The 20,853-nt window shown below is 34.7% G+C and overlaps 1 protein-coding gene across 1 annotated transcript; it reads left to right on the forward strand.

Moving 5' to 3' along the window:
- The first annotated feature begins 6,342 nt into the window (after positions 1–6,342).
- Positions 6,343–18,552, forward strand: LOC112500106 (bifunctional dethiobiotin synthetase/7,8-diamino-pelargonic acid aminotransferase, mitochondrial). Its single transcript, XM_025103405.1, has 14 exons — positions 6,343–7,115; positions 7,206–7,376; positions 7,535–7,796; positions 8,143–8,223; positions 8,906–9,026; positions 9,318–9,466; positions 10,775–10,869; positions 12,389–12,504; positions 12,593–12,739; positions 12,907–13,040; positions 13,145–13,276; positions 14,004–14,138; positions 14,672–14,784; positions 18,172–18,552. The coding sequence occupies exons 1-14, from the start codon at positions 6,343–6,345 to the stop codon at positions 18,368–18,370; spliced, it is 2,628 nt and encodes an 875-aa protein (XP_024959173.1). The 3' UTR covers positions 18,371–18,552.
- Positions 18,553–20,853: the final 2,301 nt, after the last annotated feature.

A 20,853-nucleotide genomic window follows, 5' to 3' on the forward strand; every position in this document is an offset into this window, starting at 1 on the left:
AAGCTTAACGTTTGCCCAACAATTGGCAACCCAACTACAAATATATATATATATATATATATATATATATATATATATAATCAAGCCTAATGTTTGCTCAACAATTGGCAACCCAACTAATTAACAATGAACATAACCAACGAATATGTAAAATTTAACAAACAAAAAACATAACCAACGAAGTTAATTTAATCTAGAATACGTACGTGTTCTTTATTATTATATACATATATAACCAAAACAAATTTGATGGTTTCTCATTTATGAGAAGAGTAAAATTTATAAATTTCATTTCTTCTTTCTTCTTTCCAAATTTATAAATTGCACTGATAACCATCATAAAGAAGATGCACAAATAAATTCATATATTGGAGCTTTTCTACTATTAGAAAACATAATCGAAACCATTAGAAACATAAATTCATTTAAATTCATAAGTAACAACCATATGAAATACCTCTGCTCATTCAACTGCATCACACATTTTATCACACAATCGCAAATGTAAATCCCATCTTTTAGACAATTTTAGTTACAGAAGCAAATTTTACTAATTGAAGCAAACAACCCCTTGTTACCAAAACAGAAGCAAATTTTGGAAACTTAGTTAAAAATTTACTAAGAAGTAATTGATATCTCACAAATTAGTAAGAAATTTACTTATCAGAAGCAAAAAAATCAGAGACGGAGACCTTATCAGTAATGCTCAAGACTGTGGTGGTCGGCGACGGGAAGGCTGTGGTGGTCGGCGACTTAATTGGTGGTACCGATCTCTCTCTCTCTCTCTCTCTCTCTCTCTCTCGATCTCGTGGTGGTAGCGAGGTTCACCCAAATCTCTAAAACACAATCTGATATGGAGGCTTGACCTAGATTCGTTGGTTTTATATGAGAATATCAGCGACGGATTTCCGAGGGAAATTTCGTCGCTAAAAAGGTATTTTTTTTAATTATTTAATTTTATTAATTACTTTTTTAATTAATAACTATAAATTTAATTAATTATTAATTATTACACTATAAAATTATGGAACCGAATAAATCCCATTAAGGCTCAATAAACCGAATAAATCTCATTAAAGCCTAATAAACCGAATAAATCCCATTAAATCCCAATAAACCGAATAAATCTCATTAAAGCCCAATAAACTGAATAAAGCCCATTAAGGCCCAATAAAACCGAATAAAGCTCATTAAGGCCCAATAAATGGATTAAGGCCCAATAAAACCGAATAAAGTCCCTTAAGGCCCAATAAAACCTAATAAAGTCCATTAAGGCCCAATAAAACCGAATAAAGTCCCTTAANTTAAGGCCCAATAAAACCGAATAAAGTCCCTTAAGGCCCAATAAAACCTAATAAAGTCCATTAAGGCCCAATAAAACCGAATAAAGTCCCTTAAGACCCAATAAAACCAAATAAAGCCATTAAGATCCAAGAAAACCTAATAAAGCCCATTAAGGCTCGATAAACTCAATAAAGCCCAGTATATGGATTAAGGCCCAATAAAACCGAACAAAACCTATTAAAATAGATTAAGGCCCAATAAAACCGAATAAAGCCCATTAGGCCCAATAAAAGCGAATAAAGTCCAAGAAATTGGATGAAGACCCAATAAAACCAAATAAAGTCCAAGAAAATTGGATTACGGCCCTACAAACCGAATAAAGTCCCTTAAGGCCTCGTAAAACTAAATAAAGCCTAATAAAACCGAATCGACGAGTATATATACATCGATCCAATCGTGGTTAGCAACCACCACACATCTATACACATCGTGTATACATATGTATACAACACGGACTAACGAGTATATATACATATATGTAAACATATATATATATATATATATATATACACACACACACATGTGTACATATAATACACATCGCGGTTAACATATACATGTATACATACGACACCAACACAAAATAATATGTACATACAACACATAAAAATGATAAAATAGGTAAATCCCTCGTTGATCCCTCGCAGATCAGCGAGAGAATTGTCCTATTTTCTTGATTTTTATGTGTTACATGTACACATTTTTATATTTAGGTAGCGTATGTATACATGTGCATGTGTTATAAGTATATATACCCGTAACCCGTCAGCCCGTGTTATATACATATGTTTACACGACGTTGTATGTGTTATATGTATATATACCCGTCGGTCAATGTTATATACACGATGTGTACTGGTTGTTAACCACGATTGGATCGATGTATATATGTTTAAACGTATGTGTATATGTGAATGTGTAAATAGTGTGTGTGTGTGTGTGTGTGTTATATGCGGACTTATTCGATTTTATTGGGCCTTAACCCATTTAACTGGGCTTTGTTCGGTTTTATTGAGCCTTAATCTATTTGCCCAAACCTTTACCACTAAGCTGGAAGGTCTTTGACGGCTTCATTGAGTTTATCGGGCCTTAATGAACTTTATTCGGTTTAATGAGCTTTATTCGGTTTTATTGGGTCTTAATGAGCATTATTCGGTTTTATTAATTAATTTTTGTAATATTCTAATAAATAATCAATAATTGGAAATTTAATAATCAATAATTAAAAATTAATAAGTAATTAAATTTGTAGTTATAAGATAAAAAAATGGCGAAAATTAGATTTCATCGCTGATCAACGAGGGATCAATGAGGGATCAACGAGGGAATCTGATTTTTGTTAATTCTCTCATTGATCCCTCGCTGATTAGCGAAGGATCAGCGAGGGAATTGTCCTATTTTCTTATTTTTCTTGTTTTTTTATGTGTTATATATACACATTTTTATATGTAGGTATCGTATGTATACATGTTCGATTTTATTGGGCCTTAACCCATTTAACTGTGTTTTGTTCGGTTTTATTGGACCTTTATCCATTTATCGGGCTATATTGAGTTTATCGGGCCTTAATGAACTTTATTCAGTTTTATTTGACTTTATTCGGTTTAATGGGCCTTAATGGACTTTATTTGGTTTTATTAATTAATTTTTGTAATATTATAATAAATAATCAATAATTGGAAATTTAATAATCAATGATTAAAAATTAATAAGTAATTAAATTTGTAGTTATAAAATAAAAAAATGGCGAAAATCAGATTCCCTCGCTAATCAGCGAGGGATCAGCGAAGGAATTGTCCTATTTTCTTATTTTTCTTGTTTTTTATGTGTTATATATACACATTTTTATATGTAGTTATCGTATGTATACATATTCGATTTTATTGGGCATTAACCCATTTAACTGGGCTTTGTTCAGTTTTATTGGGCCTTAATCCATTTACCGGGCTATATTGAGTTTATCGGGCTTTAATGAACTTTATTCAGTTTTATTTGATCTTGTTCGGTTTAATGGACCTTAATGGGCTTTATTCGGTTTTATTAATTAATTTTTGTAATATTTTAATAAATAATAAATAATTGAAAATTTAATAATCAATAATTAAAAATTAATAAGTAATTAAATTTGTAGCTATAAAATAAAAAAATGGCGAAAATCAGATTCCCTCGCTGATCTGCGAGAGGTCAGCGAGAGAATTGGCAAAAAACGTTTCCCTCGCAGATCAGCATGGATCAACGAGGGAAATGCCAAAGAACTCATTCCCTCGCAGATCAGCGAGGATCAGCGAGGGAAATGCCAAAGAACTCATTCCCTCGCAGATCAGCGAGGATCAGCGAGGGAAATGCCAAAGAACTCATTCCCTCGCAGATCAGCGAGGGATCAACGAGGGATTGAGTTTTTGGCTTTTCCCTCGCTGATCCTTCGTTGATCTGCGAGAGATTTTTTCCCTCGCTGATCCTTCGTTGATCTGCGAGAGATTTTTTCCCTCGCTGATGTTCGTCGCTGATACTTGGTTTTCTAGTAGTGGATTTAAGCATGATTAAATTTTCATTTATTTATTTTTTATTTTTTACAACATTTAAAATAAGTGTGATTTAGTTTTTCATTTAAAGTATTTTTATTTTTTATTGAAGTAGATTATTTAATAACTTTTTACAATTTTCGTCAAAATTCATATGTGATATCCACGATTAATCGATTTTTTTTCAGAAACAAAAATCGCTAATTTTGGTCAATGGATCATATGTAATATTGATTATAGTGGGGAAAAAAAATGTAAGTTATCAATAACATTACATGTGATATGTGTGAATTACGAATTACATTTTGAAACATATGCGATTTTATATATTTTAAATGTGTTTTGCTATACATTACATGTGATTCTGTTTTCATTATTTTTTTTTCAATGTTTAACTTGAATCATTGTTTTTTAAGTTTATATCACATACAATTAGGAAAACATTTTGAAAAAATAATTAATTGTGAATCAAATATGATTAGACGAAATTTGTATTTTTTTAAATATTGCTTTAATAAAAATGAATTCTTTAAATGAAAATTAAATGCGCTTATTTTAAATGTATAATGTATAAAATATTTTTTAAATAAAAAACTAAATCATATTAAAATCATAAATATGATAAAAATAGAATATTAAATAAATGCCTTAAATAGCTTTTATATAACTAAAATACTTTTATGCTCTTATTTAGTTATTTTTAAAATTAATTATTTAAGGTATTACTTAATAAAGTATATGGATCTATATTCATTCTCTTATTTTCTTAAATACATATCATTCATGTATGAACCTGACTTTCTCTCTCTCTCTCTCTCTCTCTCTCTCTCTCTATATATATATATATAAACATACACACATGTATCATCGAGTCAACATAGTTTAAGACTACCTACAGTCGACCAAATCCTGATGAAAGCCATCGTCTCCTCCGATGAAAGGCCATCTTCGCCCACCACCTTGAAACCATCCCACCTTATCCCTGAAACCCTTCCCCTGTAGACCATTCCCCCACCTTACAAAGCGTCGATGAATTCCCCATCCCCCACCCTAATATGTTTTTCCAACCAAACAACGACGATATCTCTCCTTTCCCTTACAGAACGACGATCTCCCTCATCGCCTCCATCTCTGACGAAAACAACACCTCCCTCATATCATGATACATGATCTAGGTCTAGATCGAGGTTTGTTTAGTGCATCCAGATCGGTCCAAATCAAGGTTTGTCTACCGAATTATGAACCAGGTCCAATTCAATATCCAGATTGGTTGGTGGATAGAGTTCGTCAAGATCGAGAAAATGAAACTCAGATTCTAGAACTAAAGTCAACTAGTTAGTGTAAATTGTTTATGTTTAGAAACTTAATTGTATGATATGTTCTTTAAAAACAACCTAGGTCGATGAACTCTTCGATAATATTGTAATTTGTTTATATTCTAGGTTGTCTTTTTATAATTTAATTTGGCTTTTGCATTTACCTTGTTTGGTTTATGCGATTGTCAGAACAACCATTATAGGAATCAGTTTGTTTGTGTCCATCTTATCTGGAAAAGATGATCAGAGGGGAAGGTTTGTTTGAAAAAGAATAAGGAGACAAACGGGTTGGATTTGATCTAAAACATATTAGTTTTCAAGCAAATAATTTGGCTACTCTTTAGTGGAACGTATCCACAAGTTGATATAAATCGAATTTCCACACCACAATTTGCTTTCACAAATCATTAGCATCATCATGAACCATCTTTAGAGACCAACGTTAAGCTCATTCTCATACCTAGAAGGGTTAACAACTTTATCTAGCTAGTCTAACAAACTTATAAGTTAATCATAAATCGAGCCTATCAATGGACTCCATTAGCTCATAAAGGTGAGGGAGTCACAATGGAGTAAATTACAGATCTCATCCTTGTCTAGTGGTGGCGGCAAGAGGTCCGCCAAAGATGGTTTGTGGGTTCTTAAAGGTGGTGGGGTTGTTGGTGGAGAAAAGGCAAGGAGGCGGTGGTGAGTGACCGAAGATGGAAAGGATGAAGGGCGGTGGAGAAAAACCAAAGAAATACGACTTTACACTATAGTTAGCTCAAGACCAATCAAGAATGACTGACTTTTTTGGGAGGACGATGCTGTAGGCATATATACATGCATGCACACACACACATATATATTATATGTCCATATTACCCTTAATTTAAGGGAGTATTGGTTAGTGGAGTTAGGGTAAGGGACTCAATCCATAATAAAAGTGAAACCCTGATGACTATAGATGTAATTATTTTGTTTGAGGGACTCAATCCATAAATCTTAAATAATTAAGGGACTAAATCTGTAATTTACTCAAAAATTTATAATGCAGGAAAAATAACATTCTAACACGTGTCGTCGTATATCTGTTTTTGTAACCTTTCATGGTCGATTACTTAATTACTAACAAATGTACATTTTGAAGTTCGTAGCCGTTAATCCCTATCACAACTACAATGTTCCCTCACCCTTCTCTACTCTACACTCCCTCCCGCCACTTCCTCCGCCGCCGCCACCACCACTACCGCCACCACCACCTTCTGCCAGCGTCTCCTCTTCTTCACCGTTTCCTCTCAACTCTCTCACACACACTATCACACCCTATCTACACCATATGGGCTGCCAACACAGGTCTTGGCAAAACCCTCGTTTCCGCCGGTCTCGCTGCCTCCTCCATCCTCTCTTCCTCACCGTCCCTTTCAAAATTGGTCTACATCAAACCCCTCCAAACCGGCTTCCCTCTCGACTCCGATTCCGGCTTTGTTTACGATAAAATTTCTCAACTTTTCCTCCAACGTAATCCCCAAGCAACTCTCCTCGCTTCCGATCACACCCTTAACGTTTCGATCCCGGCTGCAAAATTGAAAATTGGTAACAGTTTTAGTGTTGGAGAATTGGAAGAAACTGGAGAAGGGTGGTCCAGTAAGAATGGGTTTGAAGATTTTGGTTTTTATGAAGAAAAGAAGGTCGGGGCTGGTGAGGAGGTGGGATCCGAGTTGATATGCAAGACAATGTATGCGTGGAAAGAGGCGATATCGCCTCATTTGGCTTCTGAGAGAGAAGGTGCAATTGTGGAGGATTCTGATTTGTTGGTATTGTTGAAGAGGTGTTTGGAGATTGGGGTGGGAATTAAGGGTAATGGTGGGAGTAGTGTTCTGTGTTTGGTCGAGACTGCAGGTGGTGTTGCTAGTCCAGGATCATCTGGTTCGCTTCAATGTGATTTGTATAGGTGAGTGATCTAGTTTCTTAATACCTATATTTCTAAGTTTGGTATATGTTTGACTGTAATCAACTCAGATTTCTTATAACATGTATGTAGGCCATTTCGGTTACCTTCCATTCTTGTGGGTGATGGAAGATTAGGGGGTATTTCAGGAACGATTTCAGCATACGAAAGTTTGATAATACGAGGTTATGATGTTGTTGCTATTGTGCTGGAAGATCATGGCCTCGAAAACGAAGTCCCATTGTCGTCTTATCTGAGAAACAGGTGAAAAACTGTAAAACTCTCTATTGTTAAAGTATGGATGATCTTGTTATATTGCATTTTGTGCTGTTTATCCTTTTCGGATCTTTGTGTGTATAGCTGTGTTATTTTGCTTACAATTGTTAAGAAAACTTAAATTTGTTTCTCTCTGGATTTGTAAGGGTCCCAGTTCTTGTTCTTCCGTCTATCCCAAAAGATCCCTTAGACAACCTGATGGAGTGGTTTGATGAATCACAGAGTGTTTTTGATTCACTGAAGGGGATAATGCTATCATCATTCCAAAAAAGAATCGATAGACTACATGAAATGCCAAAGAAGGCTCAAGAGATCTTTTGGTGGCCCTTTACTCAGCACAAGCTTGTACCAGAAGAAAAGGTCACAGTCATTGATTCTCGTTGTGCAGAATATTTTGCAGTTCACAAGGTCATCTCCTTATATATGATGTTTTTCCTTATATATTTTGAACATAAAATAAATAGTACTATTTGCTTTTCCCTGTGTCGTTGCCATAAGTTGTTAAAATTTTATTTTTGTGTAAAGGGTTTGCTAATCATAAGAGATTCGGGTCATTTAGGTATGTAACTTTAAATGAGATTTCCATTAAATTCATAACCTCTTGGCCTATTTAAGAAAAAATGGTTTCATACACATCAGAAGGTCCTGGATTTAATTAAAATATCATTTAAGGTTATATACCCAAATATACCCATACGATTCCACCTTTTAAATCATTAAAGTCTATCTGATTTACACTCTGATTCCTGTACAGGTGAAGGATCATGGCTGTATTACTCAAATGTTTGACGCTTGTGCAAGCTGGTGGACACAGGGCCCTGATGCTGCTTTACAGGTCATTCTATGATTTGTTGTATCATTGATCATTTCTTCATGAATTAAGGACAGATGGTTCTCATGGATTTCTAAGCTTCCGATGTTAGAATGTAATACATATATAAAGGACCTAAAACAGCCAACTTTAGTTTCCTTATTTGAAAACTATTAACTTCTTCAGGTGGAAGAAGTGGAAGAATAACATTTATACATATCCAAACATTCATTAATTTTAACTTGTTCACTTGTATCATAGAGCAGGTATCTGTTTAAAATAACTATCCTCTTAACTGTCACTATGAACGCAAGAGAATTGAGATTGTTCAATGACATAATGCTCTGTAGGGCTCAAATGTGTTATTTTGGTTACTCTCCAATTTAATAGTTTCTATTTATAAAAATGTCAGCTCCCTTTTCCACTTTATCTTATTGGATCATTGGCTCTGGGCTTCTGGCTTTTCCTTCTGATTTATATAAAAGATGTGTTCTCTTCGCTCATTCAGGATATCAAAGTAATATAAAACTATTGCCTACCATCTCAAAATCTTGTGTGGATCACTTTTTATTATTCTAAAGTAAAGAGAATTTCTTAGTTTAGCAGTAGTTTGTTTCTCATCACTTCTATCTAATTATATTTCTTTGGTTGATGAGCAACTTTGTAAGATCTCCTAAATGGTGCTTATTTGTTTAGGTGGGTTCAGACTAAGTTGGCACGGGATATGGGTTACACTGCTGCAAGGTTTGGGCATGTAATGTTCCCTGAGAATGTTTATGAGCCAGCCCTCGAATGTGCTGAACTTTTGCTTGAAGGTGTAGGAAAAGGTTTGTTTTACTGTTTTAAGTTTTGCCTCCGTTTTTCTTCTAATGTTTTTTTGTGGGTTTGGCTTTTATTGTACACCAACTAGTGTTGGATAGTAGGTTTCTTGTATAATTTCGGTAGGAATCATTTAATTTGTTTTGATATTTTTTATTTGTGCTCTGTTTGTGAGGTCAATCTTTTCTTCACTGTCCATTTGAACTCTCTTTATCTTGCTGTTTTTTGCAAAGATGATTGCTGACACCAATTTCCACTCTCATCATGGTCACAATACTATCAACATTTTATTACTGCAGGATGGGCTTCTCGAGCATATTTTTCTGACAATGGATCTACGGCAGTTGAAATTGCTCTCAAGATGGCATTTAGGAAATTCTTGGTCGATAATAAATTGCTTTTGGACCTTCCTCAGGATAACACCATTGACAGCAGTATCGAGCTTAAGGTAAATCTCTGTACTTTTTTATGGCTGTCCAATTTTTCCATCATGGTTTGAATCGATCATATATTTGCTATCAGATCATGTGTACAAATCAGGCATTACACATGATTAAACATAAACCCAGAAAACCTTCTTTCTAGATTCAGCGTTTGATAAGTGATAACTTGTCTTAACAAATGAACATCTCATGATCTTATAATCCATGTACAAGCATCTTTTATGAAGCTTTATATCAAAATGTTATGCTATGTAACAAGTATGTTGAATTGTTGATAATAGAACTGTACAAATCTCATCAGTAATGATTGTTAAGATTCTTTTATGTTGTCCATCAATAGACATCCGATCAACAGACAATTGATAAATCTTTCTTGGTTATTGTGGAATTTCATGAATTCAGTCGATAAGGGGTAAAATTTATCAAAAAAGGACACATGTATATGTTGGGTGTGCCTTCAATTAAAGTATCTGAATTTTCACCAAAGAATGAGTCACAGTGCCATGTCAGCGTTGTGGTTTTCAAATTAATGGCAATTTTAATGGAAGAGATATCATGGAGGAGAGTATAAGTATATGTAATCAAAGAAAGTATCAAAAAGGGTATAATGAAATGGCATTGACATTTCTATTTATTTTTGTCTTTCTAAATCAGTGTCTATTTTTCTTTATTTCGTATTTGTCTAGCCATATTGAATGTTCCACAGATTGCTATTAGGGTTGGGATTAAGCAATTTCAGCATTCATGTACCTCTCAAGATTTTGTTTCTAGCAATTTTCTTTGCTTCCAACATGTGGTTTCTCACCTAAGGCTACACAACATTAACGACAAAGACGATAATGGAGTTAGAGTTATAACAGAATTACGGTTACAATGAATTCCCTTTCAGTTTTCTGTCAAGATTGTAAGTAGCCTCAAGCTCTATCAGATAAATAGAGCTTTCATTCTTGTAAGATTCATTCAAGAAATAAACAATAATCTTTCTCTCTCTCTCTCTCTATATATATATATCTTTCAACCATTGTGTGTTGATATAAGCTTCGGTATATCTTTGAACTTACAGAATATATACAAATACTCCACACTGTCCACCCACCTCTGTATTGTTGTACATCAAGATGTTTGTGTTCTATTCATGAATGTTCCATTTGCATAGAATAGACATAACAGGTAACAACTCCATTCGTTTTCTAACCTTTTATACCAAAAATGGATCATAGGAGATCACTATTACCAGAGCGCATTTTCAGTGCATGTCCTTGTTTACCAACTACATTTGAGTGGCTGTTCATATCACTTTCACTCCCCTTCAGGTGGTAGCACTTGTAGGATCTTATCATGGGGATACATTGGGTGCTATGGATGCACAGGCCCCATCATCCTATACTGGTTTTCATCAGCAACCATGGTAGGTTTACTTTCTTCTTTCTTTATGGGTTTTCTTTGTTTTCGAGTTTTTAGTTTGTCATCTTGTTCATGCAAGCTGGAATTGCGTTGAGGTCTTGTCAATTATCTGCTGTATGGAGTCTGTTAGTTCTAGTTGAATTAATGAACTCTTTTTTGGGTATTATATCTTGGCTAATTGGCTCTCCCTTCTTGCGAAATATTTATCGGTGGCCGATCGTGTTTCTTGAGAGGGTTGTATCCAAGTTATTCGACCAGGATTTCTCTGAAGCGGTTAGTTTCCTGGTGGTGAATTTGATGTCCCATGGGTGACGACCTCGAGCTCTACTGTCAGATTTCTGAGTATACTGTATATGTCGGTAATATAATTGAGCTTTTAGGTCCTTTTTACATTTCATGGTATGGCTTTGATATGTCAACCTAGTCAATGTACCTAGAGAAATAAACTCTGAGCATTGTGCTCTTCTCATCTCAAGAGAATTGAAAAAACCTAGCCGCCACACTCATCCTCAGGCAACTTGGCAATCCTAGTTGTCACACTTGTGCAGCTCCCATAGAGCCTGGTCTTATTAAAAACCCTAGCCATCACCCTTTGTGGAGCTCCAATCAAGCCTGCTTTCCTAATGATGCATTGAACAGTTTTCTCCGAGCATATTCTACATTAATATGAGCATATTCTACATTAATATGAAATCTTTAGATTTTCGGGAAATGTATTATTGCATTAAATTTAAAACAAATACCACAACCCTTAAGATCGGGGATAACTTGTAGTGAAATCCATTTCTATTTTTGAATCTGGAAAGTAGTTGCATTGATACATGTAAAGTAATCTTGACGTTCTGCTTACTTGTAGGCAGGTTCTTTACTAAAAAGGGACTATGTATTATAATTATCTTGGAATATATATATATATATATATATATATATATATATATATATATATATATATAGAGGAGTGATCAAATAAAAACCGCCCTCATTTGTGTAAACCGTGCAAACCACCTTCATCCGTCGATTTCATTGTTTAATCTTATGAAATTTTACTATTTTAGCCGTAAAAGTATATTTAGCCGTTCTGTTATTAATTTTATTTAACCTGGCATTGCATTTATGTTCAAGCCCAAGACTGAATTTCCCAACACGTCTTCCTTTGACGAGCATTAGTATAACAAATCAAACCAAATGAACCCGGTAAATTCCACATGGAATAGGGTGGAGAGTAAATGTGCGTGAGCCATTCCTCTGCCCCAAGGGGTAGAGAGGTTGTTTCTGTGAAGATCCCGGCTTGCGAAAAAAATCAATTTTTATGATAATGGCAAACTGGTCAAGACACTTTCTACTATTTTTGTCTGGAAGGTAGGACCAATGGGAAAAAAGTAGTTGGAACATGAAGTCGAGTGGTCAAATGAATAATTGTTATTGTATTGTCATCAAAACTTATTTTAGTTGATAGTACAAGGGCTTAAAAAATGTTTTTCCTAATCTTTATAAGAAAATATATGTTTAAATCAAACTTGCAGGTACACTGGAAGAGGCATTTTTCTGGAACCCCCGATAGTTTCAATGTGTGACGGAGTCTGGAAAATAACCATTCCTGGAAAGATGAATGCTGAAGATGTGATTTTGGAAGAGAGGTGTAAGTGGAGCACTCATTAATCTGTTATAACATGTTATATAATTTTCAAAGTTGTTTATTTTGTAACAAATCCTTACCTCTTCAACAGCCTTTAGTTCCCGTGATGAAGTTTTTAATAAAAGCAGAGACGATTCAAGTCTTGTTTCCATTTATTCGTCGTATATATCACAAGAATTGCTGCTAAGTTCAGGATCAAGAAAGTTTTCTCATGCTGCAGCATTAATTATTGAACCAGGTAAATGTGTTTTGAACTATTTATGCGGGGAAATTTGATTAGTATCTGAAAGAAAACATTTGACTCCACTTCTTGATGATGTATGGGTTCTTTAATGAATACCCAATTTAATACCAAGTATATTCCAAAAAGTACATAATGTTTTTGCACTTCCTGTATTTTCATAGTGATACAAGGGGCTGGTGGCATGCTGATGGTCGACCCCCTGTTTCAACGCACACTTGTTAAAGAATGTCGAAATCGAAAAATTCCGGTTATCTTTGATGAAGTTCTTACTGGTTTCTGGCGCTTGGGAGTGGAGGTTTGTCGATTTAGTGGGCCAGACTCCTTGTTGCTTCTAAAAACCGTCTTCTCTGATTTCTTTATTTGTGTTAAAGTTGATTAACAAGTGACTGTTTGTTTCAGTCTGCAGCAGAGTTGCTTTTGTGTCAACCAGATATAGCCTGTTTTGCTAAGTTAATGACTGGTGGCATGATACCATTGGCTGCTACATTGGCGACCAATGCTGTTTTTCAATCATTTGTTGGAGATTCAAAGGTAAACAGTGATCTTAATCTCAAAGGAGACATTTCTTTCCATTGATGTGATGAATCGAAGATTCCCTTCTAATATGCATTGTGATATAATTTTTTCTACACAAAGAAAGGCCCATTTAAAATAACAGAATGCTTCCAATTTTACCACTTGAAAGTATGGTTAAACTTGATATCAACTTCTGGAAAAGTCGTATCGTGTTGTGAAATGCAGAGAGTAAAACATGGATATATGGAACCACTTTGATTCTAAAAGAGCGGGGAGGTTCCTGCATACATACAGGTTTTGATGGTCAGTGCCAACATGGGGCTCCAACACGACTCCTCAAAGGGAAGCTAGATGGTGCCTCCAAGAACGGAGTTGAAAGAGTGTCGAGTCCCTAGGTGGTGTTAGACTCCGGCTCCGATACCATGTTAGGATATATGGAACCACTTTGATTCTCTCTCTAGGAGAACCCTTGGAGTGAGGGGAGGTTCCTAGGTTTTAATGGTCCATTTCTAGCTGACTTGGGGCTCCAACAATATACATGGTCTAGAAGAATATTAGGTTCCCTTGTGCTTTCTTGATCTTTCCGGTATCAAGTGTAAAAGCTTTTTTCCTGGGACTACTTCTCTCCATATCTACAAAAATAACTAAGAAAAGAATGAATTACAAATCATCTTATGGTTTGTCACATATTTGTGTTTGGTACTGTTTAAAAGCTTGCTTAACTTGTTTTTTCTTGTGGCAGCTAAAGGCTCTTTTGCACGGACACTCGTATTCAGCCCATGCTTTGGGATGTGCAGCTGCTTGTAATTCCATTAAATGGTTCAAGGACTCCGAAACCAACCCTAATTTGATTCCTGAACAAAATCTTTTGAGAGAGGTACTTAGAAACATGCTTTTTTTCTTTCTTGGTTTTGTGCTCCCCTAATTGCAATGTCTCCATTTTTTGGTAGATTTTGAGACTATTTTTCCTTTGTCCATTATATAACAAAGTGATGTCATTGCTTTTGGTTCAAGAAAAACATTGTTTTACGTCTTGTAACTTCATTTCTTTTAACAAAATTATGTTCCAGTTTGATCATTTCAACCTGGGCCGCTTTAGTTCCGTCCACCATGGCAAAGTGAGATTTTTTATGCATCTTATTTGAAGTTATACAAAAAGTGATTTGGATTTGCAAGTCGGGGGTCTTCAGGGAAACAACTGCTCTACTCTTTGGAATAGAGGACCAGTGTACATCTCACCCCCATACCTTACTTCCTAGTGGGATGTACCGGGTTCGTTTGGTTCGGTTTGGTTTATACAAAAGTTGTCAAGGACATACAATAAGGCTTATTTGAATGAAGATTATTATTGTAAGATGTTGTCATTTGCTGTTTGTGCAAGGTTTGTTCATGCTTTTGATACTCTTGCAGTTATGGGATACACAACTAGTTCAGAAGATCTCATTTCACCCAGCAGTTCAAAGAACAATTTCATTGGGAACTCTCTTTGCCGTAGAGCTCACAGTGGACGACTATGATGCGGGGTATGTACATCCCAACTTTTACCTTTGTCTTTCTTTGTGTTCATTAGGGATTTTCTTTCGTTTTGTTGAAAAGGGTATTTTGAATATGTTATTTAACAAAACAAAGGTGTTTGAATATGAGTCAAATATCGAAAAACTTTTGCAAGAATGACAAAATAGGAGAGCTTGTTGACCAACACCAGTTATCAAGACCATTAGTTTGCTAAGCAATTTAACTCGAAAATTTTCAAGAAAATAGAAATATTGTGATTTACATGGGCATGCCAAATGGATTTTCTTGCCACAAATTTCATGGACAAAGGAGATTTGATGTTCATATTACTTTCTTATCTGTTGCGGACAAGAAGAATTCACACTTGTTCTTTGACTTGTAAGCTTCAAATAAGTATTGTGACTTTAAAAGTGATTACAGAATTGTGCTTTGCTTAAGGAAAAGATGGTTAGATATAAAAGTACTCGTCTTAAAGAAGTTGCAATGTTTAACTGGTGTTATTTTCAGGAAATTTTAGATTTTGTCAAATATTCAGAGTACCATTCAATAAGAAGACATAAGGAATCTTGTGGACAAATATAAATTCGTTTGGTTTGATTTATCACTCCATTGGCTTGCATCCACTCACCCTAATCCAAAATGAGAAACAAATCTCTATTGCTAACAAATGACCATCCATTAATCAGAGAAATCTTGGTTAACATAGACCCCTCTTGCAATATGGTACTAATAAGGTCAAACATATAGAGGTTTTTATTGGGTTATGATAGGATATAAAGTGTTGTAGGCAACATGGGATGGAGGACGTGTTAGAACATAGAAATTTATGGAGTTGGAAAACTGAAAATGCTCATTCTAGAGTTGCATATAATCCAAGGTATTAATAAAGGCTATATTGTGACCTACTCTCTTGCACTCCATCGATGTATATACCGGGGCGTAATCAAATTATATATATTGTGATAACCGCGAGAACTTGTACCTTAAGGTATTGTTTCACATGATATTTTTCCATCTAAGGTTAGTATTTAATGTATTGATTAACATATATTTGTTTCACAATGTGTTCCCTTCATATGTATTTGGTTCATAATGTGAAATTTTTTATGCTCATTCAAGGGCTAGGAGTCCGACTCATACGAGTTCACCTCCGTAATACCCATGGTCCCGAAGTCACTCATACGTGTTCACCTTCGTAATACTAAGACGACCATAGTGCCTATTCGAGCACTAGCCACAAAGTAGGAACATCAAAGCTCTTGACTTCTGAACATGGTTGACTTCTATGCTTATGGATCCATTACATTGAGACTCCAAAAATTAGTAATTACATGACTCATAATTGAATGATTAACAAACTCAAAACATGTAATTCCTACAAGGGTTGGGTTCCGTCAGAAGGAGAGCTAAGGTGAGAAGCGTAAAAAGGGATCTCCACCCTTGGATGCACATTAGGATGAGATGCACCGAGATGCACCGGATCAATCCCCGTATCAAGCGCGATTCATGGGTGGGTTTGATATTAAAAGTGATCAAGAGTCCAGATCCCTTATCACGCTTCTCACTTTAAGTCTCATGCTCACACGATCCTTCGCCATTCCAATAAATATGCTATATATGCAAACACATTCAAATATCGCTATTGAACAATTTAAGTTGGGTAAAATCCTAAAAATCTCATTCGAACCAATTTCAAGTAAACCAAAACCCACAACTTATTCGGCTAACTCAATAAAAGCCGCAGTAAACCAATAAATGCATTTTTCCAAAGGATTTATGCAAAATCCGCATCCCAAAACATATAAAGTCTAATGAAAACTCATTTCTTGCAATAAATCCCCATATGACAAAGCTCACAAGATTTATGCTTAAAAGCATTCAATAGACCATTTTAAAAGCATTTCCCATGGATTTAAAACATCAAATATACCCAATGTACATATAAAAAACATAACCAACATGTATTAGTAAGAAATCAATATAATTGTATTTGATATTCAAATAAAGACTTTTTTGACATGTATATAGTTTTCTCAAAGCAAGTAGAACTTACCTTACTAGATTTATACAAATATCTAGAATCCAAGCAAAAACCCTAGCCTCCTTTGATGAAGACTTGAAATTGCTTCCAAAGGCTCCAACTTTGCCCAAGAACCACCCAAAATCGATCCAGATCAAACTCTAGCTTCTTTGGATGGAGATTTGAAGACTCCAACCCAAAATGCCAATGCCAATCCTTCTCTTCCTTTCACAAGCTCTTAAAGTTGCACCAAGGAGCACCCTAAACCAAGAGTAAGGTGAAAAGATTGGATATATGCAAAACTCTAGCTCAAAAGGGCTTTGAATTGCCTCAGAAACATTCAGGTAACCTAGTTGTGACCTTGGTCTCTTGGCTAGTCACCAATAGGGGTTTGCCAAACGACTTACGCGATCTCTCCCACGACCCACGTTGTGTGGAGAGTCGAGCGTCTCTCCGTGCTAGGGATACCAGAGCCTTGTGTGACTAGGGCCGTCACCCAAGTCACACGCCTGGTCACACATCTCTTTGTCTTCCATTTTAAGGGTGTTATAGGAAGGATTTACACTATTCTAGGAGAGAGATATATGTGGCATAATTATCTCTAATCATGAAATGGGAATTATCTATTAATTAAATCAAACCAAAGCGAACCTAATAAGATGGGCCCAGTATATCATTACTCAAAGAAAGGGTCTAGGGTCTAGGAGGAGTAAGATGTACACTGACTAGTCTATTACCCCAAAAGGTACAAAATCTATGCTACCGCTGAAAATTGGTACGAAAATAGGAAAAATTCAACACTTTGTTACACTATATTGGGAAAAAATAGTGTTGCACTAAATAGGAACCAAGGCACACTTAGGGGCTGTTTACCAGACACTTACTCGGTAAGTGCTTACCCGTAAAATTTAACACTATTAGTTACTTACCGGGTAAAATTTTAGTCCACCAAAACGGTATCGTTTGCAACAATTCACTTGGTAAGCGCTTACCGTGGTAAGAGTCGTCGCCCTCACTTACCGGGTAAGACTCTTGGTCTTCTTCTCGTTCTTACCGGGTAAGATTCTTGATCCTTACCATATTCATCCGGTAAGGTAACGAGACTTGGTGTACACTTACCCGAGTAAACGTTTGGTAAACGGCCCCTTGGCATTTTGGCCTAGATTATATTACTTTTTATTTCTTTTTGGGGCGTTATTGTTTACCATATATGTATTTTTATTTCTTTTTGGCTTAGAATATATTACTTCTGTTTGGGGCATTATCATTATACCATACATGTATTTTTCATTTGGCCATGCACGCTTATCGTCTACGTCCACTTTTTTTGTGCGTCTTTATGCTAATCTCGAATGCATAATCCTCGTTCATGTAGTTATGCATCTCTTTGTGCTACGTCTCTGCTTCTGAAGCTCCGAGAAGATGGTATCTTCATGCGGCCTTTGGGAAATGTCATTTACATGATGTGTGGGCCGTGTACATCCCCCGAGGTTTGCTTGCGAATGTTGGAGACGCTCTACACAAGACTTGATGAGTTCAAACATGAGAAAATTCAAAAGGCCAATGAAATATGAACTTTGATCATTGAATCACCTTTTTGCTTGTAGTTCTCAGAAACAATATGTTTAGGGGGAAGATTGAAGAAGGCTCAACTATGCTTTTTCAGATAAATTATGTCATGTAAATTTTCGTCTTTTGAATGGTTTTTAGCAAAGATGAACGTCATTTCGGGTTGTTAGTTGAAATGCCAAATATATCATGAGTGTTTGTAACATTATTTTTAGTGACACGCTCTGCATTCGATGTCCGTAGATGACGATAAGAAATGCGTTAAAGACCCATTACAGATGGAGATCGATTTGGGTCCATAACCAGCTGCAAATCGTCTAAAAGATACCATATATGAATGTAGATCAATTGGTAAGCCTTCGGGGTTTTCTTAGGGGGCTATTTATCAAACGCTTATCGTATAAACGCTTACCTGGAAGACACTTAGGGGCCGTTTACTAAACGCTTACTTGATGTACTAATGTTGACTCCTATTGGTAAGCGCTTACCGGGTAAGCATTTAGGTAAAAGGCCCCTTACCTTATCAGATAACATTCTCGGCCATCGAGCTGGATTGTTGGTAAGCATATTTTATCCGGTAAATACTTACTGGTTAAAGTTTTCTCCCTTGCTTATAGGTAAGATGCTCGATCCTTGCTATGTCTCTTATCTGGTAAGATTATGGTCCTTGCTATCTTCACCTCGAAGGTAAGTGACACCCGATAAGCACTTGTCCGGTAAGTGTATGATAAATAACCCCTAACTTGGACAATCATCATTATAAAAGATTATCGATCTCAATCATCTTTACAAAATCTATTGCTATATGTAATGTTTATTAAAATATATTTTTGTTGCAAAGTCATCGTTATTCAACGAAGCATGGTTAAGGTAAAGGATTTTGTGAGTAGCTTAAGAAAGATATCAACTTTTGATCATAAAATAATTAATTATTATCTTTATAACAAAATTATATTATTAAATGAAATATAAATTACTTCGTTATTGTAAATAAAATTATAATAAAAAAATTGAAGTAAAAAATTACACAAAAAATGAAGAATTTTAAATAGTTAATTTGATACGAATATCGATATATTTTTGTTATGCATATTACTTAAAATTCAATATTACAAGTAAATTATGCATAAGTACTACTTATTAAAATTTGATGTTTGAATTCGTATAATTAACTGCGGATAAACATAATCAAATAGAAGATAAACATATTATTTTAAAATATAAAAAATCTAAAATATAATTAGAATAACTAGAAGGGTACTCGCGCAATGCAACGAGATACATCTTGATTTTAATGTTTCGTCTTATTCTGTCCCTCTGTCGATGCTATAATACGATTTTATGTGGTTTTGAGAAAAAACGATAATGTTTTTATTTTTGAATAAAATAGAAATTTGAAGATATTTTAAAATAGAAAAAGTTAAGGGGCCAAAATGTATATTGCAAAAAGTTAAGTGTGTGTAAGTAAAATAGAAAAGTTAAGGGACCAAAATGTACATTGCAAAAAGTTAAGTGTGTGTAAGTAAAATAAAAAAGTTAAGGAGTCAAAATGTACATTGCAAAAAGTTAAGTGTGTATAAGTAAAATAAAAAAGTTAAGGGGCCAAAATGTACATTGCAAAAAGTTAAGTATGTGTAAGTAAAATAGAAAAGTTAAGGGGCCAAAATGTACATTGCAAAAAGTTAAGTGTGTGTAAGTAAAATAGAAAAGTTAAGAGGCGAAAATGTACATTGCAAAAAGTTAAGTATGTGCAAGTAAAATAGAAAAGTTAAGGGGTCAAAATGTGTGTGTAAGTAAAATAGAAAAGTTAAAAGGCCAAAATGTACATTGCAAAAACGTAAGTGTGTGTAAGTAAAATAAAAAAGTTAAGGGGCCAAAATATAAGTTTTTGCACTGTATATTTTGGCCCCTTAACTTTTCTATTTTACTTACGTACACTTAACTTTTTGCAATATACATTTTGGCCCATTAACTTTTCTATTTTACTTACATACACTTAACGTTTTGCAATGTACATTTTGGCCTCTTAACTTTTCTATTTTACTTACACACTTAACTTTTTGCAATATATATTTTGGCCCCTTAACTTTTTTATTTTATTTACATACACTTAAGTTTTTGCAATGTATATTTTGACCCCTTAACTTTAATATTTTACTTACACACACTTAACTTTTTGCAATATACATTTTGGTCCCTTAACTTTTCTATTTTACTTACACACACTTAAATTAATTCAATATACATTTTGGCCCCTTAACTTTTCTATTTTACTTACACACACTTAACTTTTTGCAATGTACATTTTGGCCCCTTAACTTTTTCTATTTTAAAATATCTTCAAATTTCTATTTTATTCAAAAATAAAAACATTATCGTTTTTTCTCAAAACCACATAAAACCGTATTATAACATCGACAGAGGGACAAAATAAGACGAAACATTAAAATCAAGATTTATCTCGCTGCATTGCACGAGTACCTTTCTA

This window comes from Cynara cardunculus, assembly GCF_001531365.2.
Source record: "Cynara cardunculus var. scolymus isolate 2C chromosome LG 17, CcrdV1, whole genome shotgun sequence".
NCBI classification, from domain to species: Eukaryota; Viridiplantae; Streptophyta; class Magnoliopsida; order Asterales; family Asteraceae; genus Cynara; species Cynara cardunculus.

What these genes read in the sequence shown, in the direction of transcription:
- LOC112500106 (XM_025103405.1), top strand. Translation starts at nt 6,343, where the DNA reads ATGTTCCCTCACCCTTCTCTACTCTACACTCCCTCCCGCCACTTCCTC. An exon ending in AATATTTTGCAGTTCACAAG is followed by an intron (nt 7,797 to 8,142) that starts GTCATCTCCTTA and finishes ATTCCTGTACAG; the next exon opens with GTGAAGGATCATGGCTGTAT. An exon ending in CATTTGTTGGAGATTCAAAG is followed by an intron (nt 13,277 to 14,003) that starts GTAAACAGTGAT and finishes TTCTTGTGGCAG; the next exon opens with CTAAAGGCTCTTTTGCACGG.